This window comes from Lissotriton vulgaris, chromosome 2_1, assembly GCF_964263255.1.
Source record: "Lissotriton vulgaris chromosome 2_1, aLisVul1.2, whole genome shotgun sequence".
Taxonomy (NCBI): Eukaryota; Metazoa; Chordata; class Amphibia; order Caudata; family Salamandridae; genus Lissotriton; species Lissotriton vulgaris.
This window is the reverse complement of record NC_141687.1, coordinates 1,922,885,025-1,922,902,014: the sequence shown is the minus strand read 5'-3', so window position 1 is coordinate 1,922,902,014 and position 16,990 is coordinate 1,922,885,025. Positions and strand designations below refer to the sequence as shown.

At 44.9% G+C, this 16,990-nt stretch overlaps 1 protein-coding gene across 2 annotated transcripts in view; it reads right to left on the bottom strand.

Annotated features, from left to right (window-relative positions):
- The window catches only part of AGBL1 (AGBL carboxypeptidase 1), a 3,462,078-nt gene that overhangs the window by 2,541,158 nt on the left and 903,930 nt on the right, over window positions 1–16,990 (bottom strand). For both annotated transcript variants that reach the window (XM_086958112.1, XM_086958114.1), the window contains exon 9: window positions 3,636–3,709. In XM_086958112.1, the coding sequence (XP_086814238.1) occupies window positions 3,636–3,709 (74 nt within the window). The remainder of the gene's footprint in view (window positions 1–3,635; window positions 3,710–16,990) is intronic.

The window sequence follows — 16,990 nt, the reverse complement described above, 5'->3', positions numbered from 1 at the left end:
CAAGGTGTCTTAATCTCAGTCTATGTGAGATCTGTGGGTTACACTTGAGCTCTGAGTGGGACACTGGATGTTGAATGTTCCACCGGAATCTGTTGGAATGTTCTCTGCCAGTTTGGCAGTTGCCTCCTGGTGTTGCTCTGACGACCTTGACTAAAGTATCTCTGATTATCATCAACGTTATGATCCGTGGTATTTAATAGACAAGGTAATTCAAGTCAGCAATTTGGTTCCTGTTTTTGTTTCACGTTTTACTTAATCTCCCATTCCTAAAAAGTGTTTGTTATTTCTTGAATGATATATTTCCGTACTTTTTTTGTGCAGCAGAGTACTGCTGTACAGCAAATGATTTGAACTGAGTCACATATAAAGGACTACGATTGAGAGTTCTGGAGATGAGGCTGATGTCAGCGTGGGTTTCTCACAGTGGCTGTCAACAGATGTATGGTTTTCTCATCATTGGTCTCTCCGCAGAGTTCACAGAGCAGTGGTCACATATGTCAGTTGCAACTCTGATTCAACTCATATGTAGGAGATAAACAGTGGTTAAAATGCTGATAAGGCATAAGTAAATGCAAATGTAAGGTGTAGAGGTGAGTGGGGGCATTTTGGATGTGTTGGGGGTAGGGATTGAAGAGAGTGAGGTGAGAAAAAGTACATACAAGGGAGAATGAAAAAACGCTGCTGAAGTGGATAGAGATGAATTGTAAGATATGAATACATTGGATTTTCAGATATAGGTGAAGAGAAAAAGGGTGGAAGTGTGTAGCCTAGACTGCAGAAAAAGGTGGGGTGAAGAGAAGAGTGATTGAGGCACTCTGAACACAACTACCCCTTTGACAGACCTAAGTAATGTTTAATCCACAGTCTCATAATTTCAGAATTAAAACATTTTCAACACTATTTATAACATAATCATTGCAGTAACTCATTTATCTTATAAAACTGAAAACCATTGAGAAGGCTAATTGTCCTGGCTTGTTTTAGGTACATCAGTTGTTGTGTTTATATTTGGACGCAATAACAGAAAGCACAGGGAAACATCAAAATATGAGTAGGGTAACACACTATGGGAAGCACACATTTTTATCTTGCATGTTTAAGCCACACCCTGAATTACACAGGCATGCACCTTTTAGAGACCCCGCAGATTTTTCATCCTGATTAAATCCCTGCTTAATGTTCAACTGTTTATTAATTTGCAGGCCCCTTGAGACTCGACACTACACATGCACTAGTACCTATTTGAACAATTTAGTACCAGAAGATGGAAACACCAAAACTCACACCAGAATACATGAGGTAGCTTTCTTTACATTGACCCAGTAGTATGAGGAATGTCTTTTGTGCAATGTCTGTTTGATAAGCACACCAAGCAATTCAGCTAAAGTTTTAACTTTAGTGCAACTGATGGAACATATCAAGAAAAATGAACATTTAAAAAAAGTCATGATGCAACAGGTATATTACACCTTGAAGAAATACCTCTGCTTGCTTTCGGTGTTAATTTATGTGGTGCAGAATAACATTGAAAATCTGGAGTCTATTTCCTAACCCTGTTTGAAGCAAAACGGATCAATGTAAGCCAGCAGCTCGGTAAAGGCACAGTGAGACATACTTCTATTGTGCATGGATACAGAGGATAGATGCTTGGGGGACCATGCATCTTGTGGAACCAGATGCAGCACACAACACATACGTAGTAGTATACTAAACCTGCAGCACCCTGATAAATGTCTGTACCCTTTTCTTGCCTTACTCTGTGTTAGGTTCATCTGGATATCCCAAGAAGACATGAACACATGTTTTTGGGGTATGTGACAACATACCAAAATCCGCCGACTGCAGGATATTTAGTTTCCCCCAACAAGTATCCAAACCAACACTGGTTCTCCAAGCAGTCTTTGTTGCCTTTTTTTCTGAGTGGTCACTTAAAGCCTAATCCGCATCCAATAATCTTGATGAATGTTTGTGCTCCCAATTCCTGTGTGTGTGTGAAAATAGGGGCAGAAACACTTGGGTACTGTAAAATATTTTATATTAATGAATAAAAATCCACAGCAAAATCTACAAGGCTATAGCAAGTTGTTCTTGGAAGGCTTGAGAAAGGGGCCTCTTTAAAAAAAAATGTGCACATGCAGTCCATATTTTCAGCGAGTGTTTGCAGTGGTTTCATGAGCCGCTCTCTGATGCCCCTGAAGTCATCTGCCACCATTCACAAAGTTAACTGCCCCAAAATGATAGCTTCTACTTTGCGAATTCAATACCGCACATGGTAGTTGGTGTGCTTAAAGATTTGTGACTGCAACAGGACCCTCAAATTATTCGTGCATGGCATTATGAAACTTAAATTTATTTATTTTTATTTATTTATTTATACGTTTTTATATAGCGCGGACTTTACCCGAAGGCGTCAGAGCGCTTCACAATAGGAACAGAAAATTACAAGTGAACAAAATACAAAAGCATGAGGTAAAAGTGACAATTGTGAGCAAACAAAGTACATGAGGTAGCAAACAGTGCATTACAGGAGGAAAAAGTGACAAGTGTGCAGGTCACAAGAGAAAACAAAGTACAATTAGAGGTAATATACTGCAATATATGCTAGACTCTCAATCACAAGAACACACGTTTCCTCCTCTTTGCCAATCGGAAGGTTTATAAAGGCCTTTTATTACGTGTAAACGTTCCTCTGAGTCACAAAATACTTTTAATACACTGCGAGTCCTGAATTTACAAATACAAATACTTTTTGGCCCTCATTACGATAGCAGACGGACACGTTGCGTGATGGAGACCGCCCCACGTGTAGTCAGCTGCACTATCCACCATATTACAAACATGTCTTTCCAATTGCGGATTGCGCGGTGGCCCTGAGTTTTCAGCAGCGCAAGGCCTAATTAGAAAAAACATTTTTTTTAAATCCATGCATCGTGTTCCAGACACCATATGGTGCCTTGCACATGGTGTTTGGATGTTTGGAGGCCACCACATGTGCCCTCCTGGCCACAGTCAAATCATCCACGGAAGACAGGGGCGCTGCTTGGGGGCCCCAAAGTCGGCCTTGAAACGGCAGAGGGACAACCATGTAAAGGCTGAGGTAAAGGCAGATCCTAATCCCTACAGCATTGCCTCAGAAAAAGATCGCACCCATTGTAGGGATTAGACTCCGACCACCTGAGCATGTCGGGGGTGGGCCACCCAACTCGCTCCAACCACCAAAATTGTAATCCAGTGGTCGGGCTGATGCAGGCGATGTCAGGCTGACCACCACCAGCGGCGTGCCGATGTCAATCCGCCAGTCAGAATGAGGCCCTTTGAGGTTTTGAATTACAGGCTCTGTAAACATACAATTAGTTTGTTTGTCAGCCCAGCCTTACCATATGGCAAATTTAGAAATGTTCAATAGTTTTGTATTCCCAGCTACCAAAGAATGATTGGAAACGCTTCTTTCAGTTCGCTACTGTTTCAAGGAGCTCGAGCCAATATATGAAAGATTACGCCATAAAAATCTCATTTGTCATGCAAGTGATAATTACATTTTAACTAATGTTCATTCGTATAGAAATGTATGACGTCATTTGTATTTTATAAATAATTTTCATGACATTGGCAATAGAGATTTCAGAGGAACATACTTCTTCTTGATTTACTGGATCATCGCTTTCCAAATCTTTCTCTAAATCGTGGTCACCATCTTCTATGGAAAGATCTGGCAAAGAGAAAGAGAGAATAGAATGGAAAATACTTTATTTAATTGAAGTTTGACAGAGGTCAAATATAAAATCAAGCTCAAACTTTATTTTTTAAAATACTGTAGTTTATTCATGTATGAAATGTACACAACAGGACACTTGAGATTTAAACAGCTTCTTTAACTGATCAGTGTTGCACTTGGTCATCACTGCAGGGTCACCCTCAAGAGTGTGCCTTCTCACCTCTTGTTTTGCTGAATTCATTTTTGGTGGCCTTAGGACTCTCTGCAATTGAACAATTTACCACTGCTAACCAGTGCCAGAGTGCCAGTGCTTGTTCCCTAAAACATGGTAAAATTGGCTTACACCTGATTGGTATATCTAAATTACTTATAATTCCCTAGTAAAGTGGTATACTGTTTATCTTGACTCAGTTAACTACATGCTACTAGTGGGCCTGCAGCACTTATCGTGCTACGCACTTAAGTATTCCCTCAAAATATGTCCCAGGCCTGCCATTGCAGCCTGTGAGCAGTTTTACTATGCCAATTTGGCAAATAACCCCCTTGCCTGACCTAAAACTCACTTTTTAACAGATATAAATGACCCTTAAGATAGGCCCTCTGCATCCTATAGGGCAAGGCACATTGTATTTTAAAAAGTGGTCATGTACTTTTAATTTTTACATGGCCTGGTAATGAAAAAGCAAAAACAAAGGGGATGATGGACGGAGTGCTGAACATTGCAAACACTCACCCCCAGTCAACTGATGTGGGTTTAATCCATCATCATTCTTTAGCTCACTCCGCCAACCCAGTTCAGACATGGCCATATGTAAATCAGTCTGATCCAGTGCCTCATAGGAACAGTCCAGCCTGAACTGCCAAACCATGTCTTCCTTGGACTGGAAACAAACATCCTGGGGCCGGTTATTGGCTAATCAGCCGTCCTCAGCCAGGCTAGCTTGAATCCAGTGGCAAAGTGAGCAAGGGACCCATGTCTGGCCATAACCTGCCAACTTAGGGCGAACAAATCAAAAGCAAAGAAGATGATGGACCGAGTGTTGAACATTGCAAGCACTCACCCCTAGTCAACTGATCAGGGTTTAATCCATCATCATTCTTTAGCTTACTACGCCACCCCAGTTCAGACATGGCCATATGCAAATGAGTCTGACCCTGTGCCTCATGGGAACAGTCCAGCCTGAACTGCCAAGCCATGTCATCCCTGGACCGGAAACATTCATGCCAAGCTACCAGAGAGTTACTGAACAGGTTAATGTAGTGACTTTTTGTGGATTATCTTGACAAGGATTTAGGCTGTTACTTGAGGAAAGTTTCGGCCCCCTCAACCAACAACCCAATTTCTCACAATTAATATTGTAAAGCACTCTAACCCTGTGTCTATCCAGCGCCATATAAAACCTTTGAAATAAATAAAGGAAAAGGGCCCTGATCATACATTCAGTGAGATAGAAAAAGCATTCACTAGGACATGATCTTTTATTTTCGAACATGGTTGTGAGGACATGTACTATATTATATGGTTTGTTTAGCCCTTTCGATGCGGGTGACGGAACCATTCCGTCATCAGTCACGGTTGAGCTGTGCTGATGACGGAATGGTTCCATCACGACCACACCCAGTTAAGGAATGTTCAGCACAGTGCTGAAATTCCTGCCGCACGGATGTGGTTAATACACTTACCAACCCCTTTAGGACAAGTAGGTTTCATTTGTGGTCAACTCTGAGTAGCTGCGGCTCTGAGCAATAAGACATTCAAGAGTTCCAATTTATAACAATAGACTATATTTTTAGGTATTTTTACACACCACGAAAAGAAAAATCCACTGGAGGGTTGCAGAGGTATAGAATCTACAAGGTATTGTAAATCGATGCATTTCACTCAACCATAAACAAGAACTGGCAAATTCAGAGAATGTAACACTTACAAATGTTTTTATCAAAAGGTTTGGCTTGTTGTATTTGAGTACTTTGAGTCATTTTAAGTGACCAACTCCTATAAGAGCCAGTCAGGGGGCCAGCAAGCCCTCAAAATCACCAGTGGATTCCTATGGAAGACAAGGGATGAAGGATCCTGAAGATGCTCAAGTATGCTGTGGATGTGACGTGGTTGACAGGGTTTCCTCCTGCGGATACTCTTCAGTCCATGAAGAAGTGGAGGTATTCCTGGTCACAGGGTTGATGTCCCTCGAAATCCTCCAGGTGCTGGTAGAAATCCAATTGCCACTGGAGTACCAGTAGCCAGTATAGTGGTTACAGCCAAAGCATCCTATGGGCAGTAACTTGGCTTCTGGGTGACCAAGCTGCACTCTGACAACTCTCCCAGGTTCATTGAATTTTGGTGCATGTTTGAGCATCATGTCCTGGTCTCTGGTGCTGCATGGCAGTGGTTGGCAAACATCTAAGGATTCTGAGCTACCAACTTGCCCATAGTTGTTGTGGCCCTGTGCTGTGAACAGGAGGTCAGTCAACTCACTCTTGGAGTCTCTTTGCTTTGACTGGGCTATGAAGACGACTTCTCCACAAGCAGGACGCAACATTAACAGCCCCTCTTCTTTGCTAGCCACAAGATTCAGCAGGGGCAGCCAACACCTGTGCAGCCAACACCGGTGCAGCCACACTTTTCCAGTTGCACAGTGAAGCAAAGCATTCCTTCTTCAGTCCTGTTGTGATATGAGTTGTGGATGCCGAAGGTGCCCTATGTATGCTCAGAAAGTGCCCTCAGGGGAGACGCTGGTAGTGGCCAATGGGCTACGAAGCTCTTTTCCTCCTGATGACCCATTCTTGCGAAGTGTGCCATCTGGCCATCCGAAGATGCACTAGTCTGCCCACTCTCAGTATGGCAGAACTCCTCTATCATGTGAAGAGCTCCCTATCCCATTCCAGAGGTGTGGCTACCAAGGAGGCTACATACCCTTGATAAACGGGGTAGATAACGGCTTTCCCCTCTCCTTTCCAGGTGTCAGCTAGTCTGCCTAAAGAATGGGGCTGTCTCTCACCAAGTGTTCCCCACATGTGTTTCAAAGGTGGTTTTAGTTTAAAGGTCACATTTTAGGCCAACACCAGTGTGGCTTCCTGCAGGGGGGAGGTAACACCGCTCTCCAGCGCAGACCCTATTGTCTCCTTTTTTGGGAGTCATTAGCCCTTCTCGTTAGGAGGGCAGAAAGCTGTTTGCGGTTCAAGCTCTTGCTGAAAATGTTACGGTCATTAATTATAATGGGGTGGCCCTGTGACCCTCAGAACCTGGGTTCCAGGTTTATATGTGTAACAACGGTTCTGTCGGGAACAGGGCAGAGGAAATTGAAGGCATCAATGTTTCAATTTGTTAAAGTTGTACACTATTACTGGTTATATAAATTTTGAGAATCTAGTTGGGCTTGATGTAGCAAGTTATTTAATACCTTGGAATTTCCACTTTGGTCACACCATCCAGGAGTAAGCACAGCGGAGATGTCAGCATGTATCCCTGTACTCGCCAAGGGAGTGACCAAGTCTTCCCACAGTAAAAACAACAGTTTCACAATTTTACTGCTAGAACATGTACAATGCATTTTCTCTCCATGGAATACGCTGCATCCTGCCTTTGGGCTCTGTAGGCCTGCCAAAGGAGTGTCATTCACATATTACAGAGGGAGATTTGGCTTTAGCAATGGTGTATATGCCTGACTAGCAGTTTAAAACTGCTCTTTCAGTCTACAGTGTTGGACTGGGAAACTTGTTTCACTGGTGTCAGACCCAGGGTGGCACAACTGGTGCTGCAATCCCCGGGACAAACTTCTAAGTTGAATGCTGCACCTACCCTCCATACCATATACTAGGGACTTGCATATAAGTTAGGCTCTGCCAATTGGGTATAGCCAATATCACATACATATTTTGGGATCAGGGCACTAGCACTGAGGTGTGGTTGGTAGGCCTTATTGCAGTCTCAGAGTCTAGAAACTCGCAACATCAGACCAAAAACGTGGGGTGAGCATATAAAAAGAGGCATTTCCTTCTAGTGGTCATGCACACAGAGGCATTCAGAACCTTTCCAAAATTAAGTTAAAACTTCCAGAGTGTGAAAAAATAAATACTAGCTCAAGCATGTTGTTACCAATACATACAATCTCATTCTGAACAAGCATTTTCTGAAAGTTATTTAAATGGATGTATGACATTTCAACGCATGCTTTTACCAAGCATGCCTTTACAACGCAGGTATTACAACGCAAGTCGTTACAACGACTTGCGTTGGGGGGCGCTGGATAGTGGAATAGTTTAATTTTCTATTCCAACTCCAGTCCTCATGGATAGTAAGGAAGGTGTTGGATAGAAAATTAAACTATTCCCTATCCAACGGCGCCCTCCAGCGAAAGTCGTTGCAACGACTTTCGTTTATGCATGGGCGAATTTTGCGAATTCGCGATCCGAGAAATTGCGGATTTGCGAATTCACGATCCGCAAAATTCGCGAATTTGTTCGAATTTGCGGATTTTTGGTTTTTTGCGTGTTCGCGGGGTTTTTGCCTGTTTGCTGGGTTTTTTGCGTGTTCGCGGGGCTTTTTGCGTCTTCGCGGGCCACTTGCATGGCGAAGTTACCCATGCAGTCGTTTATGGGCACAGCACCCTCTGGTTCATCACTGCCACCCTCTGGTTCACCACTGCCACCCTCTGGTTCACCACTGCCACCCTCTGGTTCAGCACTGCCACTCTCTAGTTCACCCCTGCCACCCTCTGGGTGAGCACTGTCACCCTCTGGTTCACCACTGCCACCCTCTGGTTCATGACTGCCACCCTCTGGTTCATCACAGCACCTCTGGTACACCACTGCCACCCTCTGGTTAACCACTGTCACCCTCTGGTTCAGCACTGCCACCCTCTTGTTCACCACTGCCACCCTCTGGTTCACCACTCCCACCTTCTGGTTCAGCACTGTCACCCTCTGGTTCACCCCTGCCACCCTCTGGTTCATGACTGCCACCCTCAGGTTCACCACTGCACCTCTGGTTCACCACTGCCACCCTCTGGTTAACCACTGTCACCCTCTTGTTCAGCACTGCCACCCTCTGGTTCACCACTGCCATTCTTTGGTTCACCACTGCCACCCTCTGGTTCCCCACTGCCACCCTCTGGTTCACCCCTGCCACCCTCTGGTTCACCACTGCCACCCTCTGGTTCCCCACTGCCACCCTCTGGTTCACCCCTGCCACCCTCTGGTTCACCACTGCCACCCTCTGGTTCACCACTGCCACCCTCTGGTTCAGCAATGCCACCCTCTGATTTACCACTGCCACCCTCTGGTTCACCCCTGCCACCCTCTGGTTCACCCATGCCACCCTCTGATTCAACACTGCCACCCTCTGGTTCAGCACTGCCACCCTCTAGTTCACCCCCGCCACCCTCTGGTTCACCCCTGCCACCCTCTGGTTCACCACTGCCACTCTCTGGTTCACCCCTGCCACCCTCTGGGTCAGCACTCTCACCCTCTGGTTCACCACTGCCACCCTCGGTTCATGACTGCCACCCTCTGGTTCACGACTGCCACCCTCTAGTTCATCACAGCACCTCTGGTTCACCACTGCCACCCTCTGGTTAACCACTGTCACCATCTGGTTCAGCACTGCCACCCTCTGGTTCACCATTGCCACTCTCTGGTTCACCACTGCCACCCTCTGGTTCACCCATGTCACCCTCTGGTTCCCCACTGCCACCCTCGGGTTCACCCCTGCCACCATCTGGTTCATCACTGCCACCCTCTGATTCACCCCTGCCACCCTCTGGTTCAGCACTGATTCCCTCTGGTTCAGCACTGTCACCCTCTGGTTCACCCCTGCCACCCTCTGGTTCAACCCTGCCACCCTCTGGTTCACCCCTGCCACCCTCAGGTTCAGCACTGCCACCCTCTGGTTCAGCACTGTCACCCTCTGGCTCACCCCTGCCACCCTCTGGTTCATCACTGTCACCCTCTGGTTCATCACTGCCACCCTCTGGTCCACCACTGCCACCCTCTACCGAGAACTTTTGTGACGCAGCGGCAGCACAAAAGATGCGCCATGGTGCTGGGTATTAACAACGTGACGCATCTCTCTGAGATGCGTCACGTTGTAAAGCCATGGGCCATCAGGAGGCGTTCCGACTCAGCCTCCTAAAAGTGGCTGAGTGAAATCTACAAGATTTCACTCAGTCACTTTTAGGCCAATGCTGCGTCAAAACCCTGCGCCTGCTTGAATCAGGCGCAAGGTTTGATGCAGCATTGGGGAGATAGGGCCACCCCAGAGCATTACTGGAGCTCCAGCAATGCGCTGCTTTTACGGCACAGATGCGTGACGCATCTGTGCCGTTTTTGCCACATGGTGCGCCGCATTGTAAATGCGGCGCACCATGGGTGGCGGAGCTGCAGCGCACAATAACTGGCGCATCCCTGGGGATGCGCCAGTTATTGTAAATCTGCCCCTATACATTTAGCCAACAAGGGAGTACTTACTGATTAGACAGTAGAAAGTACTCCAGTTGAGTAGAGGTATTGCACAAAAAGGTGGCATCTTCGTGGACAAACATGCAGGGCGGGATTCATTCTGCCCCCTGTTAGATTCGTTTTTTGTGCCCTTCTGCCCTCTGTTAGACTCGTTTTTCCCTTGTTTTCTGCCCTTCTGCCCCCTGTTAGACTCGTTTTGTGTGCCCTTGTGCCCTCTGTTAGACTCATTTTTCCCTTGTTTTTCTGCCCTCTGTTATACTCGTTTTTTGTGCCATTCGCCCCTCTATTATTCCCTTGTTTTTGTGCCCTTCTGCCCTCTGTTAGACTCGTTTTTTGTGCCCTTCGGCCCTCTGTTAGACTCGTTTTTGTGCCTTTCTGCCCCGTTAGATTCGTTTTTTGTGCCCTTATGCCCTCTGTTAGACTCGTTTTTCCCTTGTTTTTCGGCCCTTCTGTGCTCTGTTAGACTGTTTTTTTGTGCCCGTCTGCCCTCTGTTATACTCGTTTTTCCCTTGTTTTTCTGCCCTCCTGCCCTTTGTTAGACTGCTTTTTGTGCCTTTCTGCCCTCTGCATCACCACATCTTCACTCAGCGCTACCCCAGCATAACTCAGCTCCACCACAGCACCACTCAACACCACCACAGCATCACTCAGCACCACCACAGCATCACTCAACACCACCACAGCACCACTCAGCACGACCCCAGCATCACTCAGCACCATCCCAGTATCACTCAGCACCACCACAGTACCACTCAGCATCACCACAGCACCACTCAGCACCACCACAGCACCACTTAGCGCCACCCCAGCATCAATCTGCGCAACCATTCAACAACAACTGGTTCAAAAATGTTCTCTCAATGTTTCAAACTTTATTACAAATGTCACAAAAAGATGTTAATATTTCACTTCTGTTCTTGGATTTTCATCACAATAAAATACACTGAACATAATCTTCACAAAAGTTATTTACAAAAGTTTAAGCTATTGCCATTATAAATTAAAATCTCTTTTTTATTTAAGTATTAATTATTTTAAAAAATTAGAAGCCATTGTAATTTGTAATATCAATACAGCCAATTCACGTAAATACAAAACATGCGAGACCTATTGCATTGCAAATGCTAGTTTGTACTTTGTCATCTACGAGATCTTTGCAATGTTTCAAAAGAGAGAAAGAGAGAGAGATAGAGAGAGAGAGAGAGAGAGAGAGGGAGGGAGAGAGAGAGTGAAAGAAAGAAAGAAAAAAAGAAAGAACGAAAGAAAGAAAGAAAGAAAGAAAAAGAAAGAAAGAAAGAAAGAGAGAGAGAAAGAAAGAAAGAAAGAGACAGACAGACAGAGAAAGAGCAAGAAAGTGAAAGTGAAAGGGAGAGAAAGGGAAAGAGAGGGAGAGAAAGAGAGAGTAAGAGAGAGAGGGGGGGAGAAAGAAAGAAAGAAAGAAAAGAAAGAAAGAAAGAAAGAAAGAAAGAAAGAAAGAAAGAAAGAAAGAAAGAAAGAAAGAAAGAAACAAACAAACAAACAAACAAACAGGGAGAGAGAGAATGAGAGAGAAAGAAAGAGAGAGACAGCGAAAGAGCAAGAAAGTGAAAGAGAGAAAGAGAGGGAGAAAGGGAGAGAGAGAGAGAGGGAAAGAGAAGAGGAGAGCGGGATCGAGAGAGAGAAAGAGAGGGAGAGAGAAAGAGAGAATGAAAGAGACAGAGAAAGAGCAAGAAAGTAAAAGAGAGAGAGAAAGAGAGAGAGAGACATGGAAAGAGAGAGAGAAAGACACTCAGAGAGGGAGAGAGAGAGAGGATGAGAGAGAGAAGGAAAAAGAGAGAGAGAAAGAGGGAGAGTGAGAGAGAAAGAAAGAGAGAGAAAGAGAGAGAGAGCGAGAAAGAGAGGATGTGAGAGAGAGAAAGAGAGGGAGATAGAGAGAAAGAGAGAGAGAACAACGGAGAAAGAAAGAGATAAACAGAGAAAGAGGAAGGACTTGAAAGAGAGAGAGAAAGAGATAAATAGAGCAAGAAAGGAGAGGGAGAGAGAGATAGATAGAGAGAAAGAGAGAGAAAGAGAGGGAGAGAGAGAACGAGAGAAAGAAAGAGAGGCCGGATCTCTGAAGGGCCAGATTCCTGAGTTGCCCCTACAGAACATACAGCTTTTTATTTTTAGCAAAATGCATATGAAAATTGTGCTGTAAAGGTCTCTTTTAGTTTAACCCCTCCTGACAACTCAAAATGGGTGTATTTGCCATCCTCTCCCTTCTTCCTGTTTTTATATCTGTAAGTGCTTCCTGATGAGGTTTAATTCCTTGGACAGGTGCCTCGTTGCCTAATTGTAACTATTCTCTGACCCTGCTTCAAGGGTCAGAGCAGGGTCAGAGAATAGTTGCAAGCAGGCAACGAGGCACCAGGAAGCACTTAGCAGCAGGTGCTCCAGTTGAAGTTAATTTCTTTGTAACCCTTTTGTAAAAGGTTACAAAGAAATTAGGTTCAACTTTTGCACCTGCTGCTGTAACCCTTGCTAGGCTGAAAATTCGTCCCCGCTGATTCGCGGATTAGACCGCGATTTCGCGAGATTCGCGGATCGCGAAATCGCAGAAAATCCGCAAATTCGCCCCCGAAACGGATTTTACACCCACCCTTACTTTCGTTGTAATTCCTGCGTTGTAATGGTAGTGCGTGGTAAAAGTTTCATTGTAAACGATGTTCCCCATTTAAATAAGAGCTAAGATGCAGCAGCACTCTACTTAACATTCTTGTCAAACATTCAGCCACGATGCATAGCATCTTCTGTACAAAAAGGATGAAAGGTAAGAAAAAAAGTAATATCATGCTGTCAGCATTGACCATGTCATAGCTCTTTTATTTTCTTAACTTTTAGCCATTTTGCACAGCAGCTGTGCTGTTTTGCAACATGGAAAAAACACATTAAGACAGCCAATAGATCTCGCATAAGCAATACCAATGGCTTTGCCAATGTTTGTTGGTTTTAGTTTTAGCAACTAGCAAAGCACAGAAGAGTTTATCTTTGTACCGCTATTGATTACATGTGTTGCTATTCCCCAAGTTAGTGGTACTAGTTTTTACTACCATTAACAAAACTTTCCTGCAATGCTTTAACAAACAAGTTCTGTCATTATAATAATCAATGGACCTACTCTTTTTTACACCAGCGTTCGAAGGATGAAAGACAGAGTCAGTCCATATTTGATTCTTTGAAAGACAGACCACATTTTTCTGCAACTGGTGGATTAACTCTGAGCTATTGTATCCAAAACAGGTCCTATTAACATTTGGAATCAGGATAACATATATAATAAAATATTAACAGTGTGTAAACCATCCTTGTGATGCACTCATAAAACATAGAGCAAGTCTTCACCAAGGGATGTTTTTAAGCACTACGTTATGTTATATGTTATGTTATACAGAGTATATTGCGCTCAAATACTCTAGAGCGTCATGATGAGTGCGATACAGTGAGAGAGTGGGCAGAAAAACTTAGTTAACCATTTTGAAGAGATGAGTTTTTAGAGTTTTTTTAAACAGCCCGAAGTGCTGAGTAAGCTGTAGCTCCACAGGGAGAGCGTTCCAGGCAGCAGCTGCTCTCACAGAGATGGACTGGCCACATAAGCACGTCCTGTGAAACCGTGGAATGACCAGCCAGCACTGAGTGGCAGATCGCAGAGGGCGGTTCGGCGTATACCAGACAAAACGTCTCCTCAGATACGCTAGCCCATGACCATGTATGGCCCTGTGAATGAGGGCCTTAAATTGCACCCGCTGGGCCACTGGTAGCCGATGCAGATCACGCAAATGTTACCAGACACTAGATCTCCGCGAGATGTTAAACAGGAGTCTAGCCACGGCATTCTGTATGATCTTGAGTTTCTTAACCAGATAGGCCGGAATGCCAATGAACAGAGCATTGGCATAATCGAGGAGGGAAAGGATAAGGGCACGCGCTACAATTTCTTTAGCCTCTCTCGGAAGCAGAGGAAAGAATCTTCAAAGGGCCTTGAGGGTACCAAAGCAAACTCCTGTGAGTTTTTTAATATGCACTTCAAACCGTAAATCTTCCCCAAACCAGACTTCCATGTTTTTTGCCGGATCCCCCACAGAGCCAGGACAAGGTACATTGGGAGGCCACAGTGATTCTCTGAAAGCGGGGGGAACTGACTATATAGGAGTACCTCCAATTTTTCCTCGTTGCACTTAAGTTGTGCATGTGCAAGCCAGCGAAAAACCTATGAGAGGCAAGTCTGAGCGATCTTAGTATCCAAATCTGAGCCCCTCCAAGTGAATAGCAGCTGGGTGTCATCTGCGTAGGCTATAATTTTTGCACCCAGTTCCTCCGCTAAAAAAATCAGGGGGTCAGATAGATGTTGAAAAGCAAAGGGCTTAACGTAGAGCCCTGAGGTACTCCAGTGGAAAGTTTCCTCATTGAGGACGAATAGGGGGGCACCCAGACCTGCTGATTACGGTTGGCCAGGAACAATGCAATCCAATCCAGTGCGGAGCTAATAATGCTAATGGATGACAGCCGGGCAAGAAGAAGTTGATGGCGGCAGAGAGGTCCAACAAAATTACAGCTGCCCTGCCGCCTCCGTCTAGGCACTCCCTGATTGCCTCAGTCATTTCAATCAGTGCCGCCTCCGTGCTGTAGGAGGCTCGAAACCCGGATTGAGCAGGGTGCAAAACATTGAATGTTTCCAGAAAAGCCTCCAGCTGACGAAATACCACCTTCTCACACACTTTTGCCAAAGCTGGCAGGAGGGAGGCGATAATTGACTGGAACCGATGTTTTTTTTAATAAGCGGTAAACGTTTGGCCTGCTTTCAACACATAGAAACAATGGCCGTCTGAAGGGAGAGATTAATGATTTCAGTTTCCTCTGAGCTAACCACCTCTGCTCCCCGTGCCAAGACGCGAGCCGGGCATTGATCGGTGGGTGAGCCAGATTTCAATGATTTCAAAATAGCTAGAATATCGGGCTCAGTCACCGATAAAAACTACTGAACGCTAACAGATGGAACATTGACACGCATCATAATGGTGCTCTCATCAGCAACGGAGGGATGTTAGATTGAATAGACGTATCAGAATTTCTTGCTCCTGAGTATTGGGTTCATACACAGATATCAGTAATGGATGCAATAATCAACTGAGCCACCACAATCAAGGGTGGAGGGGAGCAGGCCCAAGATGTTTCAAAGTCAATATATGATTAAATCATAAAATGCATATGTCCATATAGGTTTGAAAAGATATCTTTAAACCAGACACCATAGGTTGTATTTGTAGCACTTTAATAGCACTCACAACCCATATGCGGGGTGTTGAAGCACTTAATGATAGTACACGTCTTCATGCGCACAGGGACGTGTGTGCCCAGTAAAGTTTAGACTCAGTCACATCAAGTATTGCCCAAAGAAAGCAAGTTTTGCCTGGTGTTAAAATTTCAACTGAATCTTGCTTGAAATGGGATTCCTGGGTGGCTGATGTATGCATAAAGGATTAGCAGGAACAACACCTCTAGTTAGGGTAAGCTAGATGCACACTAAAACATAAACTGTGTCAGCCTCTGATAACTTTGCAGAGTGCAATCTCTAAAGATGCTATGTGTAAAGTATTTGCGCAAAACACACATACACAAAGTAACACAATGAATGGACCACAAAAGACTCCACGAAGGTTTAGAAATATGGAGAATAGTTATCTGGACAAAATAAGACCAAAACAACAAAACTCAAGTCAGTAGAAGTCGAGATAGGAATTTTTTTAATTAAATGCAAAAATAGAGTTTTAAAGTGACTAGTAGTCAAAAGGTTACTTGAGGTCACAAGAGACTGTTTCAGATCCAATGTTCAGGCAAACTGCGATTGATAGCAGGCTGGCTACAGGATCCCGGAAGGACCTGCTGAAGAAATACCTTGGATGAAGCGTTAATTGATGTTGAGAGTCGACTGCATCATCCTCAAGCTGCGCAAAAGGGGTCCTGGGTCGTTGCCGAGCGCCATTGAAGTGAATGCAATGCTTCATCGAGCCACGCAGAGTGCAGTCGTTGAGCTGTGCAGGCTGTGGGACTGCTATCACCGTGCAGCCTCAGCGTCGGTGTGGAAGGGCGATGTGGAGGATTTTCTCACGCAGTCGATGCAATATTCCGGTTTTGTAGAAATCAGCTGCAGAACCCACTTCTGTAGCACAGAACTTGGAAGGGGCACTTGAGGCAAGGTTAGGACTCACAGAAGAATGCAGAGTCCAGCAGCACTAGCACAATTCCAGGAAGTCTTTTGTATCCCTGAGACTTCAGAAAACAGGAGGAAAGCCAACAAGCCCTTGGAGATCACTTGGAGGGAAGGCAGAGTCCAGCAGACAGAAGGGCAACAAGCAGAAAAGCAGTCTAGTTGAGTCATTTAAGCAGCACAGCAGTCCTTCTAACAGAGGCTCAGTTTAACATCCAGATTTTAAGGGGTCAGAACTCCCTGAAGGGACCAAGGATCCCTTCCAACACAGTCCTATTTGCCATGCTACCTGTGGGTGTGAATCAATGCTTTGTGTGCAAACAGGACACTACCTATTGAAGTGTGTCTAACCAGCTCATTCCTCCCTGCCTAAGAAGACCCATCAGAATGCAGATGAGTGCAGATAAATACTCCTCATAATGCATATAAATCTCACTGCCCTGTGTTTGTGGCTGTCTAGAGTGAATGTACCAAATGTAGCTGTCACCCAACCCAGGTGTGTACTGGAGACAGGCCGTCAGGCACAAAGAGCAGTAATGACAGAGCAATGTCCTCTTTCAAAAAGTGGAACTTACAAAACAGTAGTGTTAAATTGA